General features: G+C 31.9%; 2 protein-coding genes across 2 annotated transcripts in view; both read right to left on the bottom strand.

The window, feature by feature from the left end:
* Nucleotides 1-315: 315 nt before the first annotated feature.
* On the bottom strand, nucleotides 316-14,653 carry LOC129975393 (pancreatic triacylglycerol lipase-like). The gene is made up of 9 exons (XM_056088455.1): nucleotides 14,562-14,653; nucleotides 13,603-13,706; nucleotides 12,949-13,226; nucleotides 10,975-11,130; nucleotides 8,715-8,823; nucleotides 7,225-7,341; nucleotides 3,096-3,212; nucleotides 1,442-1,681; nucleotides 316-443 (listed from the first exon to the last, which is right to left on the bottom strand). The coding sequence occupies exons 1-9, from the start codon at nucleotides 14,651-14,653 to the stop codon at nucleotides 316-318; spliced, it is 1,341 nt and encodes a 446-aa protein (XP_055944430.1).
* Nucleotides 14,654-23,054: 8,401 nt separating this feature from the next.
* LOC129975394 (uncharacterized) overlaps nucleotides 23,055-25,206 on the bottom strand; it is a 53,073-nt gene continuing 50,921 nt past the window's right edge. Inside the window, exon 18 of the mRNA XM_056088456.1 lies at nucleotides 23,055-23,214. Within this exon, the coding sequence (XP_055944431.1) occupies nucleotides 23,055-23,214 (160 nt within the window). The remainder of the gene's footprint in view (nucleotides 23,215-25,206) is intronic.

The raw sequence follows: 25,206 nt of genomic DNA on the forward strand, positions 1-25,206 counted from the left end.
TGACATTATTTTTGTTATTTGCCTGTCTTTTCTTTCACTTATGTATAAAACACTACCTATTGTTTTGTTTTTTTACCTTAAAAAAAAGTCCCGTGACTTATCGATGCGAACCGTTTTTTATTCTGCTTACTTTTCTGGGTTTTATAAATTTTTTACGTTTTTACGGATTTTTTGTCTATTCTGTGTAATATATATACTATAAACTATAGTATATTTCTAAAGAACTAGTTAATTTCATTGTTGAAAACAAATTAGTTCACAAAAAGCATAATATCTATATCTATAAAATAAAATGCTACAAGAATGTTGGAACATTTACTTCAAAGACAATTCTTTCTGTAATAGATTCTTTTCTCCGAACATAGTAAAACTTGTTTTCCTTTCTATTGTATTTGTAACATTGCCCTCGGTTTTTAAGAAAACAACTATTTGGTACTGATGCACTGAAAAGAAAATAATTCATTAATAAAATTATTATTAAAATATATTTATTTCTTCAATAAAACTGTAATTTTGATACGTGTAAACTATTTTTTAAATAATGCTTATTATATGAACATATCATTCAAAGAACTAATGCCATAAAATTCAATTGTTTTTTGAAACATACTCAAATTATATTTATAGTTTAAAAAGTAGAAATGTAGTAAAATAAAGTATTTGTGTAGTTAAAAGCAGAAACTATTTTATTAAATCAGAATCATAGATGCAAAAAAATTTTTTTTAAGAGTGTGAGATGTTGATAATAGCATTAAACAAATTGAAATTATAATCTCATTTATAATTCTGAGGTAAGTGCAAATTAATAATCAGGTTCTGAGATGATATAACTTTAAAAGTATGAATTACACTTTTCTTTGATCGCGGAAGTAGAAAGAAAGAGATTTCAAATTTTTTTTCGCACACGTTCCATTTCCTACATTCCCTTCCAATGCATCACAAAGCAGTAAAAATGAATTTTCTATGCCTCTCATGTCTCAAATGACAACAAACGAACATAAGGTCTCTGGAAGATGGAAAAGTTTCATCTCTTGTTTCAATTCAGAGCAACGAAAGATTCCGAAGAAAACATCTGACAAATGAAACAAGTTGTCAGAATATTCTGAGTTTAACAAAAGGTACTTTTGTAAGATGCACGAAAGTGTTTTGTAACAAAGAACAAATGTTTTACAAAATTCAGCAGATTATTCTATCACTAACTTACAGAAGTTAATATTTTTGGCAGTGGCGCATTGTTTGGAATATTTCTACCAAATTACATCTGAAAATTCACAGTATACAGTTGAAGAAACGGTTGTGGGATATTTGGAAGCCGAAAATTGCAAATTCGGCGTAATTATTTATTGGACACCACACCGATAGCAACAATCCTCAATGTCTCTTAGAAAAATTATACTATTCTATAAGAGATATAACTTGACGAATTACATCTAATACTTACAGCAATAAGGTCTTTCAGCTGCCACTTGCAAATAATATCTGCGTCTTGGCGGCGGTTTTGGTGTGGCAAACATTCCCATTACAGCACATTTATTTCCATCAGGACCGCAATTACATTTTCCTTGAACAAAATCACTCCAACTGGTGCATTCGACACCAACGTATAAGCAGTCCATCTGATTGAAGGAATAAATGAAAAATTCAAAGGCCCGCTGATGCCGACAATTGAATGAAGTCTCAACTGAAAAAGAAGACAAATTATAAACAGCTTATGTTCATAACTTAATTTATGTGTCTTTTCTTTGCAATATTTAATTAATCTCATGTAAATGTAATGCAACTTTTCTATAATTGTCTTTTTTTTTTCTTTTCTTTTTTTAACATTTTTGCTTCTTGACTTTTGAAATTAACCATCGATTCTTACTAATTGTTAATCATTGTTTTTTTTTTATTTCTTCGGTAAGCTTTTAATAAAAAACTATACAATAAGCCTGATCTAAGAATTCATTGAAAGTTGCCGACAGTATGATTCTTTCTTTAATTTCGAAGGAATACAGATATACAGAAAGAACTCGGAACCGCAGGATGGTGCTTATACTTATAGTCGCGATTTGGAAACATTGGTATTGTCACGAATCTGTGATGCGGCTTCCCAGCATAGTTGGTTCCATAGGAGGTCCCCAGAGCTTGGCGACGAATTTGGCGACTTTGGCGCCAAAATGGATTATACCCGAAACGTCGAGAATTTTCCCGATCCGTCCAGTAGGAACCGAGAACGTTCCTGATTGGTCGAGAGGCTTTTAGCCCCGCCTCCTAAGACCTATAAAAGTAGGCAGCCGCAGCTTCCAGAGGGGGGTAGTCGTAGTCGGAAGCGACAGAGAAAAGTAGTCGGAATCGACGGTGAAGAGTGGTCGGAATCGACGGTGGAGAGTAGTCGGAATCAACTGGCCTTCCAGAGATAAGCGGAGCAGCGACGGAGTCAAGCTAGTGCTGAACTAAGCTGTGCGCTACTGTCTGCAGTAGAGTCTTGTTGTATGCTGCCTCTGCTGAAGATAATCGTCTTCTGTGCTGTAAATAGTTGTCGTCTTTGTGCTGTCCTGTGTGTCTTCGTGTAAATAAACGTCGTTGTTTTTTTCTACTGCCGCCTGCTGATTGAGCGTTATCCACACCATATAACTTCCACTATCGAAACGAACCCGGAAATTTCGTAACAGTATTTAAAAATAGTAAAGATGACGCTTGTAAGGTGTAAACTAGTAACGCAATTTAGCTCGTTGTTATATAACAAGTAAAACTACATACCGTTACTATTGTTAATTTACCTGGTGCCATTTTATTCAAAATGTATGCAGGACAGAAGATTTATTTGCGACAGTGCGGTAAATATTTTTTATATTATATTTTATTTTATAAAATATGCTATATGACATATAACGTTTGATTATAAAAGCTAAAGAACAAATTTGGGAATATATTCAGCTTTTATTTGCTTAAATATAAACATAAATTGATAAAATTACATTTTTGATTTCAATGTTTCAAATTGCCAATTATTAGTTTAAATGCCTCTAATCCTTTTAATGCAGTAAAGTTTTGAGAAAATGGTATCTGTTTGGAATAATATAATAAATGAAAATTGGAAAAATCATTCTTACGGTTAAACGGAAACGGTTCGTCAAATAAGACTCTTAGAAGGCTGAGGGCACATCCTCGTTGTATCCCTCCATTTGGCCAGAAATTTATGTGGCCTCCGTCAACAAGAGTTCCTAAACCTAGAAAAAAGGAAAAACTGTAAGTGAAAAGCATTCTTGGATAGGTAATTTCTTGAAATTTTTCGATCTAGAACTTATCACATGAATAACTTAAGTTGGTCATTTACGATCCTTCATTTCAATGTTATGACATTGAAGTGTTTCTCAGCCCAACTTCTATTTCTTGGAACATCTATATAGGCCTTTTATTAAAATCAGACCGAAAGAATGGTGATACTCTACACCATTTCATTGCTTAGTTCGTCTATTTAGACCTATTATTCACAATGAGTTCAGTGCATGTTAATGGAGTGGTGATAATCCTCATCATTCATTTAAGCCACTCCATTTGAGCCGTTCCTTCACCATTGATTCATACCATACTATTAGAGTGTGATAATCTACGCCAATCAATTTCTATTTGAGTCGCTCATTTCTAATTAGTTTGTGCCATAACATTAGTGTGGTGGCATGTACACCACTCCATTTCTTATTCCATATCTTTAGGCTTATAATTCACAATTCCTCCACGCCATATCAACGCATATGTTATACTCCTCGTTGCTCATTATCTAGTTCTTCTATATAAAGCGCTCATTCATTATTAATTAGTCCATGTTATGTCAATGAAATAGTGATAATCAAAGCTATTCAATTTCTATCTCATCTATTTAAGCCACTCATTCCCAATTAGTTCGTGACATAAAATGGGAGTGGCGGCAGTCCACAATACTTCATTACATATTCCATCTCTTAAGGCGGATTATTTTGATTACTCCAAGCCATAGAAATGGAGTGGTTATATTTCACCCCATTCTCTTTTATAGCCCATCAATTTAGACCATTCATACTTATCTTCTCCATAAACATCTAGTCAAAATAATGTATGGTAAGCTTTCCACTCTCCCATTGAAGTACCTAAAGCCTCTTTCACTTCACCCGCATTCACTGAGTGTCCATTCAAAATGGCTCAGCCCAGATGCTTATGGAGATGAGGAGGGGTTGGTTACCCAACTTCCAGCTCATGGCATTTCATTTCTGTCCAGTTTTTAAAATATGTGAATGACAACTCCATTAGAATGGCTTAAAGTGATTGAGATATACGGCACTATTTATTCAACCAAATCTCCTTCCTTTTTTTCAAGTGTCCAAGCTTCTCCCTCGCTTTCATGTACCCAAAGACTTTCCATCAGCTCCAAGTAGGGATTGCAATACCGGGCCAAAATTTCAATACCGGTATTCGGTATTTTTTAGATCTTAATACCGGGATGCCGGTTTTAATACCGGTATTAGAAATTTTAGAAAAAGAAAGAAAACAAGGTGTTTCTTTGTTTTATTTGCCAGTTTTATAAGAGAGTGTAAATATCACAAAAAATAATATGTAACTTATAAATTATAACAGTATATAAAGAATCACAAAAAAGTAAAGGAGCATCTTATTTATTTAAATCACAAAAAAAGGATAAATATCACTATTCAGTCAGTGGTACTATTACAAATTTTTGAAATGTGATCTTAAAAAAAATAATGCATCAATCGCACTATCATTAAGCCTGTAAAGTAATTTTGGGTAAAAGTTACCAGCTGTCGAAAACACTCTTTCGATATCTACGCTAGTTGGTGATACTGTCAGCAATACGCGATATACTTTTTTCAAGTATTTACCTCTAAATCCCTCATCTTCAAATAAATCGATTTCTCGTCGGGGGGTTTTGGATTCAGCTGGTTTCTGTATTGTATTTTGGTTCGTTGATTTTTTTTTTTTATTTATTGCTAATTCTAATTTTTGTTCATGACACAATTCCTTTTCACTATCGACATTAGTGTCATCATAATCTTCGATAACTGAATCGATTTCTTCTGAATGTGGATAGGTTTGTGGGTAAAAAATTGTAAGAAAATTTACTATAAAAATCAGATTTGAATTGATTTTTTTTTCTTCTTTTTCCTTTTCATTTTTAAAATCATTATAATTATGTGAATACCGTAAGACATTTTCTATTTCGGTATGCCTTTCTTCTGTGCGATTTCTCAATGTAATATATAATTCTTCAGATAGTGATGTGTGCTGTTCTTTCATGATTGCAACATGAAATTTATTGTTGCTTTAGCTGTTAATAAATTAAAATCTCTCCGACATAATGCCTCAATAGTCAGTTTTATTGGAAGTAGAGCTGATATAGTTCTGGTAATTAAGTCAAATTCACTATCTGAAAAATTAATTTACAAGTTTATGTCGATTATTGCTTTTTGGATTGCATTTCTAAATTTCAAAAACCGTTCCATCATTAGGAATAAACTGTTCCGATGTGTCTTAGAATCTGTTATTAACATATATTCTGTTTTATTTTCAGTTAGTATATATTTTTGTAATATGGCATTTTTTGTAGGGGAAAGTTTAAATATCTTAACAATTTTTCGAACTTTATAAATTATAGGAAGCAATTCTTGATGGGTAAATATTTCATCCTAATTAGCAATATCTTCTTCCACAATTACATTGGCATTATCTTCATTGTCAATATCACTCTCACTCTCACTCTTACTCTTTTCAAAGTTGGAATCCGAAGTTTCTATATTCACAATATTTGGATTCTCCTGTTCTTTATTTTTTTGGTATAACACATCTATTACTCCTAATTGAATTCCATGTGCATAGCACAACTGCTGATTTGCACCAATCAACTTTCCAACTTTTTTCATAACTGTTGCTCCATCAGTCGTTATGGATACAATATCTTCTTTCAGGAATAATCCATGTTTCGCTAATTTAGATTTAAGCAATTAATTAGTTAATTAATTTCTCCCGTTAAGGAGACATGAAAACAAAAACGTATACTATTTACTATGTTGGCGATCCCTGAACATATAGTGGAGACAATTTAAAAAATTTCTAGTAAATACCGAAAAACCGGTATTTAAACGTGAATACCGGTATTACAAAATTGTAAAACGGCCCAAAATACCGGTATTCGGTATCCCGGTATACCGGTATTGCAATCCCTAGCTCCAAGTAACCCAAAATTCCCTTTTTCTCCGCGTACCCTAATACTTTCCTTTCCTAACTGCATTCATTGAGTTCCCATTAAAAATGAGAAAATGTAAATGTACTGAAGGAAATTAGGACGGATAGGGACTCTCAACTTTCTTTTTTTCCCTATGTCATTACTGACCAGTTATGTCATTACTGACCACTGATGATGAAATTTGTAATATCATCATTACATTTGGAATGACATGAAGTGATTGTCACCATCTTGCTTTTGGTTTAGAAACAACTACATTCGTAATAATTACATTCTACATTTCATTCCAATCCTAATAATTCCATTCTACATTCTTACATCGTAATTCGTAATAAGTTGAGAAAATATCAAATCACAGAAATTGCAAGGGTGAGTAGAAAGAACTTTTCTGATAAATCAATTATTATAAATTTAAATTTCCATACTTTTATCTTTTTCAGTATTATTTCCTGTAACAGGCTATTGAATATTATTTCATTTTTTCATCTATGAATCAAAATGATTGATGGTATAACATTCTAATTTCTCCTTTAAATGAATTCTACAACATCTAAGTTCTGAGGATTTTGATGGTGAAGCAGTAGTTCAGAAAAAAAATAATTAAACAAAAATAATTATTGGCAGAACAGAAAATGATTGTAAATATAACACGTTTTCATAAGCTCGCTTTCTTGTCAGTTCGATGCAGATGTTGCAATCGATTTTAAATTAGCTTCCCGATGACTTTAGAGATTTGGAACTTGAAACATAGTTTCAGAATTGGATGATCATACAATATTAATTCCCTTTACTTGTGTGTTTGCTTGTTCAATATATATTTTGCAATCAATTAAAAATCTCATTACCGACAGATGGCGCCATGCCATAGCTCATCGGAAATTTAGTTTAAAACCGATTGCAATATTTCGCACACGGAGATTAAAAGTAAAAAAAAAATACTGCTTTTATATTTTCTGTTTCATTTGTTTACGCTTCAGAGACCAAAGATTATAGACAAAGAGTATTACCCAACAGCAGGTTTGGTGCTGGATTTGAATGAATAACGTCCACAAATTTTGCGTCAGTTTCGTCCAACTGGACATTTCTAGGCACGTTTCTGTAGTAAGGACCTGCCGGATCAAGTCCTGAAAAAAAAAAGATATCATAGAATGTAGGCGTTACACTCCAAATTCAAATTCGTTTATAGGAAGAGATATTTTTTATATTTATTTACATATGTTTTCGTTTATAATATATATAAATAAATATAATGTATAACAATGTATATAGCTTAGTGTATGTGTGCGTATCTATGTGTTAGAGAATGTTTTGCAAGATGTATTATTATACTGTATAATATATTACTGTTGTATTTTATATTATTTATTCTTAATTATTAGTATTATAATTATTAATTATTAGTATTAATTAGTATTATTTATTCTTAAAAGAGTTAATATGCAACTCATGCAATTTTTTATATTCTTCAAAAATTAAAACTTTTTCCATCCTTATAAATTTTTCTATAATGCCTAAGGTTATTAATTAATCGCTGTATATCCATGTAGTGTATACTGAAAGTGCAAAATGTTTGAGAACAGGGTAAAAAAACATATACAAGGTTTAAAACATAAACTTATGTACATAAACAATATATATGTATATAAATACAGGTGTGTGTGTGTTGTGTGTGTGTGTGTGTGTGTGTGTGTGTGTGTGTGTGTGTGTGTGTGTGTGTGTGTGTGTGTGTGTGTGTGTGTGTGTGTGTGTGTGTGTGTGTGTGTGTGTGTGTGTGTGTGTGTGTTATAATTAACTTTTAGTGAAGGGGTTGTCATCCAGTTGGAGTTCCTAAATCTAATAATGAACCTCAAACATTACTATTAACAATACAGAACACGGACAAAAATAATAATAAAATTTTCATTATTGTTTCCAGTCCCTAGAAAGTAAATTGAATAGAAACTCTTTGATTCAGTTATTTAACGTATAAAATAATTAGTTTTAGATAAAAGTTTTTGAAAGTAAGGGCCCATAATAATTTATATCTATACCTTATCATGACATATACGCGTGATTGAATAAATGATTTTTTTTTTCTTAAATTTAACTCAGTTAACTGTTGCAACTTATTTACACTATTTTGCCTTATTGTGTTTCAAATTTTGAAAAGTAATATAGCTCGTACAAAAAGACGAAAATAGACATAGCAAATAAAATTAAAATATATTTCTTAAAAATTAATATCTAGAATCTATTGATTAATTTCACAAAAATTGCTATCGTTGGTGTAAAGTTTTAACCTATTATATGGAATCTTAAAAAGCTCAATTTTTCATTAGTTATTTGTCATATTGTAATTAAAGTATTGGTAAAAGTTTTTTAATCAAAGAAAAATATACAACTTCGATACTTTTCCGATACCTTTGACAGCATTATACAGAAAGTAAAAGAATTCATGTATAATATTTCTGAATGTTATTCAAACATAATCTTTCATTTAAATATTTTCTGGACGCACCTGTTATTCTCCCTATCCCTGGTACAAGTTCTCCAGCATGTCCGGCCGTGTGTGCTCCTAAACTGTGACCAATCACATGAACTTTATTCAAATCAACCCCCAATTTTTCCTAAGATGAGAAAAATAAAACATACATAAACTAACTAGTAATTAGAAAACCTATTCATAAACTAACATAAAACATTGAAGATAGAAAACAAAAGTTGTGATGTTATTACCTAATAATGTCATTAATGTAACCACACTACAATCATTACTGTTACTATAAATTTAGATATAAATACCGTTACTAATGATATATGTAACATATAGTGTTAGTTTCACTAGATGTCATTACTGTTAATATAACATTTGCTAGAAATTTTGCTTAATTATTAGAAAAATTCGTACATATTTTGATAAACTACGTAATCCTGAACACATATATAATTACAAACACATAATCATGAATGTCTTTTTATAAAAGTTCTTAGCTCTTTTATTTCTAGTAATGAATAGTAATGTCGGCGTCCTTGCATGGGGTAGCGCATCTTCCCAGTGATCTGGGCGTACCGGGTTCGAATCCCGGTTCGGGCACGGTTGTTCTTCATATGTGTTCTATCTGTGAGGTGTGTGAATGTCCCCCCCCCCCTGTATAAAGGGGTTGTGCCAGCGAATCTGTGAGTTTCATCTTTATATGAGCTGGAAGTCAGACCTCTGCTCTCGGGTGCTCAGGGGTCTTCACCCTCAGAAGCTACTGCACCCCCTTTCCGTGATAACGTGGACACGACATCATCACCAATAAACAATAATTCTAAAATCTTTTATTGCCAGTTAAAATCCACTTTCTAGAAACCAAAAAATAACAGATAATAAAAGAAGCATTTTTCCCGTAACAAATATGTTGTGGATTCATTTTTAAATTAACTTCGTTCTCACAGGGTAATTACATCTAATATTCCCTTTAAAATGTGGACTTAACGAATTAATTTAACCTCTTGATTAGATTAAAGAATTTGATATTTATTGCTAACTAAATCAATTTAAGAATGCAAAGGGTACCTGAGAAAATTTAGAGTATTCAGTTAATTTTTTTTCTATAATTCACATTAACAGAATTAAGAATGCAAAGGGCATGTGAGTTATCTAAATGCATTCAAATAATACTGCTTTATTATTTCAATCCATGTAAGAGTATAAAGCACATATCTGAAATAGTTAAGCTTGTTCAAGTAATTTTTGTCTAGTTATTTGAATTCATATGAAAATGTAACGGTTTGTTATGAGCGAGGATAGAACCTGGGACCTTGTGGTTCGCAACCGAGTAACAAGACCACAATACAAAAACAATTGTCCGTGTTTCATAGCTGTTATGTGGCTTATAAGCTTTCACCACAGGAATGTGTATTTAGGAGCTATTTTTTTTATTTAAAATTAATAACGTTAATGTATAATTTCTTTTATTTTTAATTAAGATTTAAAATAAACATTTTAAGCATATTTTATAATATATTTCAATGTGCAAGTGAAATTCAGATCATTTTCCTTGTTTCTACTACCATTTCATCATAACTATTTTTTTAAATTTTTGATAATTAAAGTATGAAGATTCAGCTTATTATTATTTTATTTATTTATTTCGTTTCTATCTAAAGTGCATTTTCCATAAAATTTTGTAATTTTGAAGTACTTACAATCAAGATTTAATTTCAGAACTAAGCCATTGTGAAAAATATTAAACGTGTGGCCATTTATAAACACTGTTAACCTTTCTTGTGATATAATTAAATGTAACAATATACAGAAAATATTAGGGGAATTGCTAATAGAATGAATAAATCGGCGCAAAGATTCCAAATTACATTCAAATTGTATCTGCAATTTCTACAGAATTTTCAAAAAATTGAAAAATTTTAAACACATTTTAGATAGAAACTTCAATGTAGAAAAATAAACCGTACTTTCCTATCATAATCATCAATCATGAAAGTAAAATCCAAGCTGAAACATTTCCGCAACAAAGAATGGAATTTGAATTTTCTTACAAAGATGAGAGTAATGCCATAAAATAAAATTAAAAGAACCTTTAAAATTAACTGAAGAAGTTGCACAAAAGAATAAGGGCAACTGAACTGACATCATTTAAAAAATTATTTTCTACTTTTAAAATCGTACCAAAAAAACAACATTTTTGAGCTATATTTTTGGAAGTTATAGCGCAAAAATGCCTTGAATATAAAAATATAATAAAGTAAGTTATTTTAATTTATTGGATAGTCACCTTGAGAAAAGTGACAACATTTGCTAACTGCACTCCAATCAATCTGGTATCTGCCACCGATTGTTGATACAGAATTCGAGGAGGTAGGTACGTCGTGGAATCATCTAGTATTATCACATTATCGTCTGCTAACCTTAGAATCTCGTCTTTGGCATTCTGAAACAGAAAACGACATCAGAAATAAAATTCCAAGTAGCTTCAAGTATTATGTCTCTAGAATTATGCTATGCATGATACATTTCCACTCAATGAATTTCCATTTAACGAAGTTTTCTATTTAACGAATTTTTCTACAAATCTTTGACTTTAAATGACATTTACATATTGTTAAATATTCATATTATGAAAGGTAATTTCTATTTAGCTGAGTTATTGTAATCTTCCTTTTTCGATTAGGTATGTCGAAGTGCCAAAAAAACTTTTATATCGACAACCGTAACTATATGTACCCTTGCTGCGTTTAAATTTGTAGAATGGTTTAGTTTTTTTCAAACGTTTATGGGTTACATGAAATGTGATGAGGGTACTACAGTGAATAATGGCAATGGTAATAAAGAGATTATTGAAAATTCCTTCATAAAATAGGCTAACAGTATTTAATTCAATAATGTGATTACTATTCTTCACTATTCTGTTCCGTTTGCTGTTCTAATGCCATATCTAATTCCTGTGTATCTCTGGTAGGTTGCATTTAAAACTGCATTCATATGTCAGAATTACTTTAGCCTTAGTAAACACAATTTTCAAGTAAATTATTGAATTGTTGTATTAAATCTCCACATTCGCACAAAAAGGTTTTGAGAATACCATCTTGATAAACATCTGCTTGTCATCCAGTTATCTATAAAAAAATCGAATTTAAGAATTTTTACATAGAAATGAATGTAAAACTGACAAATCTTAGAATTGGTAAGTGTATCAAAACCATGAGTCCTTACAGAAAGCAGAGTCACAGGCACCTGTTCCCAATAACGCAACTCAACTCAGCCTTACACATTTTGAGAAATATTAATTACTCTGCTTATTCAATTCATCAATTCTCTATCAACTGCTGAGTTTAAGAGCTTCTCGTCAATAGTTATTAAGAATTGCATTTAATATCCTCCTTTAAATTTTTCTACTGCTTGAAGAGCAACTTCATGCATCTGTACCATCGTTCTTCCACACTTTTTTCCCTTATTTGTAATAAGTTATACAAGTAATAGTTACATAATTATTACGAATTATTCCAGCCCAGGATAGCGTGGTTGGTAGGGCGTCTGACTCGCATCCCTTAGGATGGGAGTTCGAACCCCGCCGGTCGGAAAGTGTCCATGTGTATAGTGGCTAGAGTACGTATAAACCTGTCGTGGTCACAAAGTTCTCCATTACGAGAATGATACCTCTGGGGATATTGGTTCAGATGTAATCGTTCTTTAGTTTCGGTCTAAATAACGATCTGTGAATGAAGTCCACCCTGTAAAAAGGGATATGACGCATCTTGGCGCCTACTTGGCGCTACTGAAATAACAAGAGGTGCTTACGTCTTAAATTGCTGACAAAAAACTGACAACAACTAACACAGCAACGAAAAATTCCGATTTATTAGTAGAAAGGTAACTACTAAGTTAATCATTTTTCTTTCTATACACAAACACTTACGAAGTAGCTTCATTAACATGCCATTAACCTATTTACTTCTTATGTCTGGACGTTATGAACCTAGAGTTCAAAAACTCCGTGATATTCACCTCAAATTGGCAAATTACAAGAAATATTTAATTAATTATTACTAGTAACATTCATTTTTAATCCCTTTCCCTGATTATGAATGAAGTATTTTCCTATGCTATATGGTAAGTATTGTCTGCTTTGTTGCCTACTATGCTTTTCTTCTGTAAGTATAAGAATTCTTGAGCATCTTGCAAACAATTATAATTCAAAAAGAATTGCTTTTACATGAAAATAATTCAAATAATAAAACCATAGACTTACAAATAGCCAATTTGTACTGTAAGATCCATCCACATATCCATGTATTAGTATTCTTGTCCATGCAGTGGAATTGAATTCTGATTTAAGGATCAACTCAGGCTTTTCAGGCGGAAACACCACTGGGTTGTTCTTGTTCCTGCGGGTGAAGAGTAGGAAAATGGTCCTTATGACGTCTGGTGGAAGTGGAGGAAGGCTGAGTAAGCGAAAAGGAATTTGAAAGAAAGGTGGGCCCGTGTAGAAACAGCCTAGTCCATGATAACAGACTGTTTTGAAAAGACCTATTTAAAACAAACAAATTCTTCATATGCGAATTTTCATAGTGCCATTTGGCATTATGACGATATTTTTAGTGACATGAAATTTTAACAAATGACAGAAAACTATATTGGATTATATATTTTGGAAAACATTAGTAATTGGGTATTAATATGAAATAAATATTTGTTTAATATTATACAATATAAAATTTAAAGGTTTCATGCAGAGCAAGGAAATATATTCCATCTTATATAATTTTTTTTTATCCAGGCTATGAAAGATTTAACCAGCTGGAGCGGTCACCCCAAAACTTTCTCGCATATTCTCTGATAAACTAGTCTTGTGAGAGAACGAGTTCAATAGTTGCGAAAAATTAACTTTTGGCATGAGTATTACCCTTTTTACTGAATTTGTCGAATGATCCTTGACGAGATTTAGCGATTAATGCTTGGCATGCGTTAATAGCATCCATAATTCGAATTTCTGCTTTAGATGTGTTTCTATAAATCGATTGAAACAAAAATTCAACACAAAAATACACTTGTAGTCAGAAAATCACATAGCAAATTTGATAAATTTAGGTTACTGCGTTTTTGAATTATAGCATTTATGTGTTTCTGAAAGTGCAGGCAGGCAGTCAATTCTTTGTTAGATTTGATTCAAGTTTAGACAGGTGTCTACACTGTAGATGTTAAATCTGTGTACTGAATCTTATTTATCTAGCTCTCTCGTTTTGTAGTTATCATTTTAACTTATATTCGAACAAAACTTTCTTTTTACTCAAAATTTGACAAAAATCTGCAAATTTGGTGTAAAGACCGTATACCAAATTTTAAATGTCTGGCTCAAAGCGTCTTGAAGTTATCTTTGCCACAGACAGATAAGCAGAAAGAAGGGCATTTTTCAAAAATGTGTTTTTCGAACTTATTGATTTCTAAAATATGGAGATTCGTCAAAATTTCGAGTTCGAATTTTTGGCAATTACTATACTTTCTCTATATTACGAAAACAAGAAAGTAAAAATGCAGTTTGACTACTCTTCTCCTAGAATCAGAAATTAATTTGTATTGAGCATTTATTTAAGAAAAATATTAGAAAAAATGAAATTATTAATTTATAAAATTAATTATGTACATTTCTGAAATGCTTATGTCTTTTTATCCCTGGTCATTTTTATTCTGCGTCTCGTCACGGCCACAGGAACAAGGAATCCTTTGGCTCTTTAAAGGATTTCCCAAGATTGATACTTTACCGGAATTTGCATAATTATTTTTTAAATTTAAGGATGTGATATAAGAAAAATAAATATCCCGGGGCAAAATATGGTTTTTCGTTCCCCGCCATTCATAGCTTACTGGGGGTTGTGGGTTAGGCTTATCATGCACTCGAGGGTGATAGTCTGCATTCCAAGTAGCACAGCTTGTAGTACAATACTGAGTGATATCATATATAATTCTACATTCAACACTACTTTACATTGCTAATATTACAAGAGGTGTTCAAATGAAAAGGTACGAAATATCGTAACAATGTAATAGTTAACATATTTGCCTATGCCGCTAGGGGAAGACTTAGCAAGACATTTAGGGATGCGATTGGGGACATCTAGGGATGCGCAGAAGAGAACAGAGACTCTTATAAAGAGCACCGTCCAAATATGGCTAATTGTTGAATTCATCGAGCACAGAGGAACCATTAACTCCGATGTCTACTGTGGGACACTCCGAAGACTATGCAGGTCCATTAAGAACAAAAGACCGGGGCTACTCAAGGCGGGTGTCGATTTGCTCTATGATAACGCAAGTCCATACGTCTCCAGGGACACACACGCGGAACTGGCCAAGTTCAAGTGGGAGCAGCTGGACCATCTGTCCTACAGCCCGGACATGTCTCCCTGTAATTTTCATGTGTCTGGTCCCCTGAAAAAACATCTAAAAAGGAAACGCTTCAACACGGATGGCGAACTCAAGACGCAGTGAAGGACTGGGTCTAGTCACGGCCACAGGAATTCTGGGAACAAGGAATCCTTCGGCTCATTAATCGATGGAATCATTGTGCTCAGGCGAATGGTGTACACTTTGAATAAAGTCTTCATTTACACTCACAATGACGTTTCGTACCTTTTCGTTTGAACGCCCCTTCAGTTTAATATCATACAACATTGTTCAATATATGTATACTATTTGGAATCAAGTGGTTTGTCTCCAAAGCACCTCTAAAATCAGCACTCAAGTTTCTAGTTCTCCATCACATCCTTAACTTATGAGTGCTTATTGATACTACCGCATTTTTTTCAAATGGAATGTTTTTTTTTTAATTTTATTCGGTTGCTATAACATGCCGAACACAATCATCGAATGTCGCTAATCTGCCCTCTCTCCTCAATAAAGTAAGATAAAATCAATTATAGGATGCCAAAAGACGTATCTATCAATTGACTTAACCACTTGTCTTCAACTTAAATTTCTTACTTCAAAGAGAATTTCAATTTACTCTCACATGTGCTTTTTTTTTTTATGTGACAGACTTAAGAACTGTATAGCAAAGATATTAAAATTTGCAATAATAAGGTGTTTCCGTCATGTAATTCATTTTATATAATAAATACACAAACCAAAATCATAATACGAAGTGAAAAATATTGTAATACAATTTAACAAAATAGTGATAAGACAGCATAAAAAGATGAAATCAAAAATATGGGAATAGAATAAACCCGATAAATTAAAAAACAACTAAGTAATAAAACAAAGTAACAAAAAAGTAAGTATCCTATTTTCAATACATATTTATAAAAACACATGAAATATTTTAATTGTTATAATTTATAACCAAACATTAGCATAATTTTAAATAATTCTTAATGGATCATGGGACAAGTAATTCGAAATTTTGTAACAAAACAGACAGATATTCTAGGCTTCAGGAATTGCGTCAAACGTTCCTTTGATATTTTCTTAATTTATAAAATTTTTAAAATATTAATAATATTTTAGGCGAGAGCATTTATACATATTTATATTATTAATAAAAATTATTTGTGGTACATTATTAGACATATTTACTTTATTTTTAAAAATTGCTTTTAATTTTTTTAGTAGAAATAGAGAGTAGAAGAAAAAAATGTCTAATAAAAACAGCGCTGTAGCAACATGTATGGTTACAAATGCAGTAACTAAAACAAAAGAAATATCGTTATGAAATATAGTTGAAGCTACTTTTATGAATTAAAAATGCAATTTAAAATACAATGAAAATTTTACGGAACTATAACTGATATCACTGAAATGTTAGTTATTTTTAATTGTAAAAATAGCTTTAGTGTAAAACTATGCACTGAAGCTATTTGGAGAAATTTTTTGTTTCCGATTAAATTTTAACTAAAAATATAACTAAAATTTTGAAAAAATACTTTCTTAAATAGGTAGTTTTAGATCCAGTAGTTATCCCTGAATTTGACAGTTAATATTTTAATCACACATGTAACATTATCTAGTAATTTATAAATAACGTAGCAGCCTATAAACATAATTACATTTGGCGGCATACAATTTTATGTTTATGTTTTCTACATATCTTCTTGCTACTATTTTTTTTTAATAAAAAGGATCTATTGTAATGATTTTTATGAAACATTTTAATTGTTTTTTGTTTTTTTTGCAAATACCACTTTTTATGTGGAATTAAATTTAATTAAGATAATTATATTAATCGGTAAATATTTTATGGTAATTATATTATTACAGTATTATATTTATTCGTAAATATTTATTTTATTAATCATAATACTTTATTTTGTTACTTTATTATTGGTGAATATTTTATTTTAAAATATTTTATTACTCTCGGTATACACCAGTATGAAATATTTCATAATTCCATTAGATCAAGAAGTGGGAGAAAATTCGATTGCATTTTTATTAACTCGAAAAAAAATTAATAAAAGATGATGAAGAAAAAATTAAAATTTGTTACTTACCCAAACCTCTCCGCCTTCGTCTTAAAAGGTAAGTTCCATTATTTTCTAATACTACGAAATTAACGAATAATCCAAATACAAGCATAAGACGATAAAAATTTGAAAATCTCATCGTTGCCACAGAATGTAGTGAATATGATGAACTAATACTTAAATTAAAATTGTATTCATATATATAATCTTTTCTTTTTTTGTATCTACAAATAAATATTCAAAACATGCAAAATCTAAATAGATTTGCAAATATTTACATATTATGTTTTCCAGTCTTAGAATACAACAATAACTTTTTGATGTTTCTAAAAATCGAAAATTTTCACATATTTTGATTACAAGTTTCTGCAGCTGAAATAATGTTTTGAAAAGTATTCGATCAGAATGAAAAATCGTCTGCTACGCTTCAGTTCACAGTGGAATTCATTTACAACACCATTGGCCAGAAGCGTTTGCTGAAAATAATGTCCTTTGTAATTTTTTGATAATCAACTAATCCAACAAACTTTTTTGAAGTATAATGCTTTATAAGTTTTAAGGAAAACAGGGGTGAAATGTGTTTCCGTATTTGCGAACAAAATAATCCATATCAACTCTCGCTCTCATTCTCTCCATTTTTGTCCATTTCCTTGAAACACAGAATTATAATTTTTTGTATAAAAAATTACATTCGGAAGTAGTAATTTTTTACATCTTAAAAGAAGATTAATGATTACACTTCAGAAATGCAGTGTATTTCCTATATTTTCATGCATGGACATAAAAGGAAAGACCTGTTTGTAGATAAACTGCATAACATTTTGATCAGATGTGAAAAGTAATGTAACAATGTTTATGAACTAGCATACTATTTGTGACTTGCATCATGCGACATTCATGAAGATGAAGTCTCGTAAAATGTTTTATTTAATAGACTGGTTATAAAATGCCATAAAATTTTGCAGGTACTTACGTCTTAGGTAGTAGATTCTTCGCAATAGTAGGAATTTTTCCAATTTAAATTAGATTCTTAATCAGAAATGAGACGAAATTATTCCTTAATAACTTCGAAGCATATTATTGCCCGAAAATTATTTTTACACTACTTCAAAATTAAAAAATCAGCGTTGCAGTGACTTTACAATTTACTTTTCTTAATTCTAATAAATTCTAATTCTTTTCATTTTAATAAATCTTTTTAAGAATAATTACTTTTTTAGGAATTAGTCAATCTATCAGTTGAAAACTTTGAACAATACTTTTCATACGTTTAATAACTGCGTTTCTGCAATGATATTAAATTGCTTTTTTTTTATGTGCGTAAGATTTATTCTTGTTACAATTAAAGAGTGAATATTAAATCTAGTATAAATATAAACGAATTAATTCTAATTCATTATCAAGTTGATAACTAGATGGATGAAATTTGGTATATTATCTCAAATTCATAGATTTCTATAAGATTTTGCACGAAATACATTCGTAATCTCGTACAATTCGAAATCTGTTTGTCCTGCAAATCAAGATGCTATATCTTGCGAACGCCTTGTATTGGCGTACAGTAGTTACGAAATATTAATCTTCGGCGTTTTTACTGCATCTATCGCATGATCGTTGGCGAGTATTTTGGCGATTACGCTCTCCCATGCCTTTAATGGGCCACGGTGGCCTGGTGGTAAGGTCTCGGCTTCGGAACTGGATGGTTTCCGGTTCGTGACCCGATTCCACAGAAGAACCGTCGTGTAAGGGGGTCTGTTGCACGTTAAATTTGTCATGACCAAACGTCCTCCCGCTGGTGTGGCGTGATGTGGAGAGGGGGGTGCCAGCTCAGGTGTCGTCCTCGTCATCTGACCGCGGCTCAAAATTACGAGGTCAATCCCAAAATAGCCCTAGTGTTGCTTTAAACGAGACGTTAATATAACTAAACTAAAACTAAACCCATGCCGTTAATATCCAAAAATCGGACTCATTCTTCCCAACCGATTGAAAGAAAATCTGACATGAATCTACACTTAGTCACAAAATCACGTACAAATTTGATGTATTTAAGTCACTGCGTTTCTGTATTAATGTGTTTACGTGTTTCTGAAAGTACAGACCGACTGATAATCAACCCGTTGCTAGGATTTCGCTGGAAATTTGACAAATGTCTACACTATAGAAGTTAAATCTGTTAAATAATATAAGTTAATATAATAACTACAAAATGAAAAAAGTTTAGAATAATAAAATTTCGTACAGATTTGGCATTTAAACTGTAAATACGTATCAAGTTTGGAGCTAAATTCTTTAAGTAGTTAATCGTCTTTTAGTCTGTATTTATATAGGCATGCAAATGCGATGTCTTAATAACTTAAATATATAAAATTAGTTGTGTGAACTTGTGATTGCAGTTACAGTTTTGTATCAAATGTTGACGTCACTAGATCGAGAAAAAGTTCAAAATTTACATTCAATTTTCTGGTTCTTCTGTAATAATCGCTAAAGAATGCAATTAAAATAACATTTTAACATGTTCTTAAATTATTATCGTTTGGAAATACCGGACAATTAATAATACACAAATGCACTCACTAGAGTACTTGGGAAAATTTCGAGGGGGGGGGTTAATCTCACTAGTTTGTGTTAGATTTGAGCTCAAAGTCTTTTAATTTCTTTCACGTTAATACCATTTTAGAAATCTATATATATATGTGCATGTTAAAATATTGTTATAAGAAATATATTGTTTTTAACAGGCTTAAGTTTCTTTTATCAATCGCTGATAATATGCGCTACGAATAGGTTTTGTTATAATATATCAATGAGAAGGAATGAAATAAACATATCAAAAATCATAAAAAAAATTCAACATCATCATTGGTATCTAAAATTCTTTATTTTGACTAGAGACACAGTAGCTTGATAAAAACGTAGTAATTGTCTTGGATTTTTGTTCTTGAGTTGAAGATGGTCGACAGTATGTAACCTCAGAAATATTTCTTGGCCTAGAAAGGAAACCTTTAATCTTAATCACAGTTAGTGGAAATACGCATAAAATAGGAATTTAATAGATTTTAAGTTACGGATATTTTTAAATAACAACCTTGAATCAAATCCTGAAAAGGACAGATTCAGTAAATATAAACAGTAATCATTTTCTTATCAAAGTTTATATTTATGAATAACGTTCCAAAATAATAATATTATGTAGTATGTACCTTCAAAATGGACTTCAATTGTAAATAAATTAAATCTTGCTCACCTGAGCATATTTTTTAGAAAGGAAAAAATTGCAGTTGGTATTTTATTATTGATCAGAGAGTATTCAACCCAACTCAATTCTGATAGATATTTCGTGATTTGAAAGAACTTCAAAAATAGATTCTGTTAACTTAAGTTATCTGCTAAACAGTTATCTACAAGAAACAATTTTCTACCTCTGATGGACCATAAGAAAGGCAAAATTAGAAAAGCAATATGAGTATGTACAAGGGGTGTTGAAATGAAAAGGTACGAAACGTCGTAACAACGTAATCATTAACATACTTGCCTATGCCGCTAGGGGAGGACGTAGCGAGACATCTAGGGAAGCGATTGGGGACATCTAGGGATGCGCAGAAGAGAGCAGAGGCTCTTATAAAGAACGCCGTCCAAGTATGGCTACTTGTTGAATTCCTCGAGCACAGAAGAATCATTAACTCCGATGTATACTGTGAGACAATCCGAAGACTACGCAGGTCCATTAAGAACAAAAGACCGGGTTTACTCATGGAGCGTGTGGTTCTGCTCCGTGATAACACGCGTCCACACGTCTCCAGGGTCACACACGCGGAACTGACCAAGTTCAAGTAGAAGCAGCTCGACCATCCGCCGTACAGCTTGGACATGTCGCCCTGTGATTTTCATGTGTTTGGTCTCCTGATTAAACATCTGAAAAGGAAGCGCTTCAACTCGGACGGCGAACTCAAGGACGCTGTGAAGGACTGGGTCTCGTCACGGCCACAGAAATTCTGGAAACAAGGAATCCTTCGACTCGTTAATCAATGGGATCGTTGTGGTAAGGATTATGGTGTATACTTTGAATAAAATCGTCATTTATACCAAAGTGTCATTTCGCATCTTTTCGTTTGAACACCCCTTGTATCTTGTATGGAATTGGAGAACGATAGTTCCGAAATAAACATTAGACCTATTATAAATATTAGAACGATTGTTTTCTTGTATCGGATTTTTACCATGAAATTGACACTGAAATTCTACACAAAACCGCATTTGTAGTCACAAAATACCCACAGTGTCGTTTCGTACCTTTTTATTTGAACACCCCTTGTAAAAATATGGTTACTTTTCACCAAAATCGTCAAGAAGATTCGTGCATTTGTCGCATTTGCGAATCAGGTTTTCAATCCCCTCTCTGAAGAACTTTTCCACTAGTAACGGGAAATGGATATTAATACTCCTTTTAAGGTCCTGAATGAACTGTAAATTTTTACTTCTTAAATATTTCTTGAATTCAGGGAATAGATGAAAATCACTTACTCTATGTAGTAGAACAAAAATGGAAATTTATTTCCACAGAAGTTATATTTAATAAATTTACCACGTACCTCAAAAGAAATGAAGGATGCTGGTATATCAAGCAATGAGCTAGCTGACCAGAATATCAAAATTGCAACTTAAAAAAGTTTTTGAATTTTGACATTTTTTTGTTCTGTATTCTTTCCTGAACAGAAAACTCAAAAAACTTTCTAGCTAACAAATGCTTCAAAGAAACGCTAAGGCCCATCCCATATCATTGATGGCGACGTTCTTAGAGAGGGGTATCAGAAACCTAATTCACTGACGTAACAAATGCCTGAACATTTTCGACGTTTATGTTAAAACCGTCGTGAAGGTTTGTACATAAATTTTGGTGATAATTACATTTTGTTTCTGCCTTTGTTTTATGATCCATCGGAAGTTGAAGAAAAATGTCCTATGGCAATTATTAAGATATTTTTTTTGTTAAGCAGTTACAAAGATTAAATGTAGGGTGCCCATAAGTCTTTATCGCAAATCCATAAAACTTTTAAAAATGATTAGTCATGTTGTTCGATGTACTTAGTTGCTCTCAAAACTTATTGTCATATATCGTCACAGGTGCATTGAATGAACCATATTGGCTCAAAAATTATGGTCATATATCAAGTCATAGGTGCTTTGAATGAACCGTATTGACTCAAAAATTATGGTCATATATCAAGTCATAGGTGCTTTGAATGAACCATATTGGCTCAAATATTATATTCATATGTCAAGTCATAGGTGCTTTGAATGAACCATATTGGCTCAAATATTATATTCATATGTCAAGTCATAGGTGCTTTGAATGAACCGTATTGACTCAAAAATTATGGTCATATATCAAGTCATAGGTGCTTTGAATGAACCGTATTGACTCAAAAATTATGGTCATATGTCAAGTCATAGGTGCTTTGAATGAACCATATTGACTCAAAAATTATGGTCATATGTCAAGACACAGGTGCTTTGAATGCACCATATTGATCAAATATTATGGTCGTATGACTGATAAAAGCAGGTCAACTTTTTAAAAACGCATCTGCTTTCAAAGAAGCATACATAATAATAATGCAATACTGGTAAAAGCAAGTAAAAAAATATATGCGATTAAAAGATGATGAAAATTGCCATTTATGCTTTATTCATTGCTTACGCGATTTCGAACTTCAAAACCTCCTAACCGAAACAACATCATGTTCTCACATGATAATAAATCAATTACAATATCATCACTGATGTGGTGATTCAAAATGACCAGATCAAGGAAAAATTAGATATTAGTGATTCATAAAAATATGTTTAATGTAATATTATATCTAAATAGTTTTCTCGGAACTGAAAAAAAATTATCTTACATTGGATATAGGTAATTGATTTCTATGGCTTCCAAGGCTATCGTTGCTCTTTCATTACCTTCAGGAACAGAAACTTCAACAGAATGAATCCTCCCCACTGGTTGATAAGAAAAGACTAGAAATGTGTTGATCTGCTTCGATGCGGATAAATCAACGCTAAAATGAAAAAAAAAACTATCTGATATTAAAATGTTTATTCCAACGATAAAAGAAAATATCAGTCGGTGTGTTATAAAACAAAACGTATTAATTTAATGGTCAATGTTTATTGCATCTTCTTCCAAGTAACTGATTTTTCCCAGCTGTAATGCACCTTTGCTAAGGGTTTTTTTTTAATCCTCAAAATATGCTTTAAAAGATTTTCGTGAAACCTGTTTAGAGTTCGTAATGATTTTTTACTGCATCAATGCACTCAAAATAAAGACAATGAAGGCGCAGAATCAAGACCAGAAGAAGCAAAAAAAGTAAGAAAATGTCATATGGTACTATACCAAATGAATACGGATTTTGTGACGCCATATTTATTGAATTGTTGAGAAAATTCATGATTAGTGATGGCACTGAAAGAAAGCACATTATAGTGAGGCAAAATAGGTGAAATATCTCGTTGCAAAGCAGATAATTTTAGATTAGTAGATTTATGTAAATGATGCAAAATGATAGAATGATATTCATTTGATGGAAAAAAATTCGCAATATACAACTCCAAGATAATCACAGACAATAGACAAAGACGCCATGAATATGGAATGCCAAAATAGCATTTGTTTTTCTTTTAATGTTCATTTCCAAATTTAACATTTTTACACAATTACATTTTTTCTTAATAAGTATTCGCTTCAAAGCGACTTACAATAAATTTAACTGCTTTTGAAACAGAAATTGTAGTGAGAAGAAAATTTAATGCATGAGGTGACCAAAAAAGAACTTTCACTATTTTAAAGCATTGTACCAAATATTAACCAGCTGGAGTGGGCTTACAAAATTGCTCGCATATCCTCTATAAATATCGTTGCTTTTGTTGGCACTTATCATAGACAAACCCGTTGACTAACTGTTAGCGAATAAGCCGAAATTTTGAGCCTCTTACTTTTCAGTAGCGCCATCTAGGGCCAAGAGTGCGACTTTGGTACTCACTCGTCACATCCCTTTTTACGAGGCGGACTTCATTCATGCATTTCATTCATTCAACCACAGATCGTAATTTAGACCTGAACCAGAGAACGATCATCTCTGATCCAGTATCCCCAGTAATATTACTCTCTATATGGAGGACTTTGGGACCACGACAGATTCATACGTGCGCCAGCCACCACCACACACGGAGAGTCTTAGCTGGTGGGTTAGAACTCATAATCCAAGGGATGCGAATCCAACGCCCTACCAACAATGCTATCCCAACCTGTTGTAGATAAACTTTTGTATTACTAACCGTACGTTATTAGGGAACCAATAGATACGAAAGAGCCTATTAGAGTTCAATCTTTGGAGATTAATCGATGGAGTGGTTAATGCATAATTAACAGGAAGTCAAATCTTTATTTTGAGTACCTTTTTTTCTGGATGATTAATGCCAAAATTTGACAAAGAATTACAACATTAGTTACAAAATATCACATACCAAATTTTATAAACTTAAGTCACTAGGATTTTTTAAGTCATCGTGTTTACATGCTTCTAAAAGGATAGACCAACAAATGTTCATGCCCATGAGATATTCTAAATTTAATTAATCTAAATTTAATTGTATCTACACTAAAGATGATGAACCTTTGTTTCAAATTTTATCCATTTCACTCTCTTCGTTTTGCAATTGTAGTGTTAAAGTTTTTGGACAGTCGGACAGGCAAGCCTTTTCTCTGAATGGTTTACCTCTGCAGATTTACAAATGTGGTGCAAAGACCATACACCAAATTTCATTTCATTAGCTGTAAGAGTTTTAATTTATCAAATTCACAGATAGATAGATAGTCCGGCAAATATAATTCCATAAACATGTGTGTGTGTGTGTGTGTGTGTGTGTGTGTGTGTGTGTGTGTGTGTGTGTGTGTGTTTTACTCTTATGTTCGGGGCATCTGAAGATTCGTCAAAATCTCGAGTAGAAATTTTTTAATAGTTGCAATGCTCTCTTCTTGAATATACATATAT

Source organism: Argiope bruennichi, chromosome 7 (assembly GCF_947563725.1).
Source record: "Argiope bruennichi chromosome 7, qqArgBrue1.1, whole genome shotgun sequence".
NCBI classification, from domain to species: domain Eukaryota; kingdom Metazoa; phylum Arthropoda; class Arachnida; order Araneae; family Araneidae; genus Argiope; species Argiope bruennichi.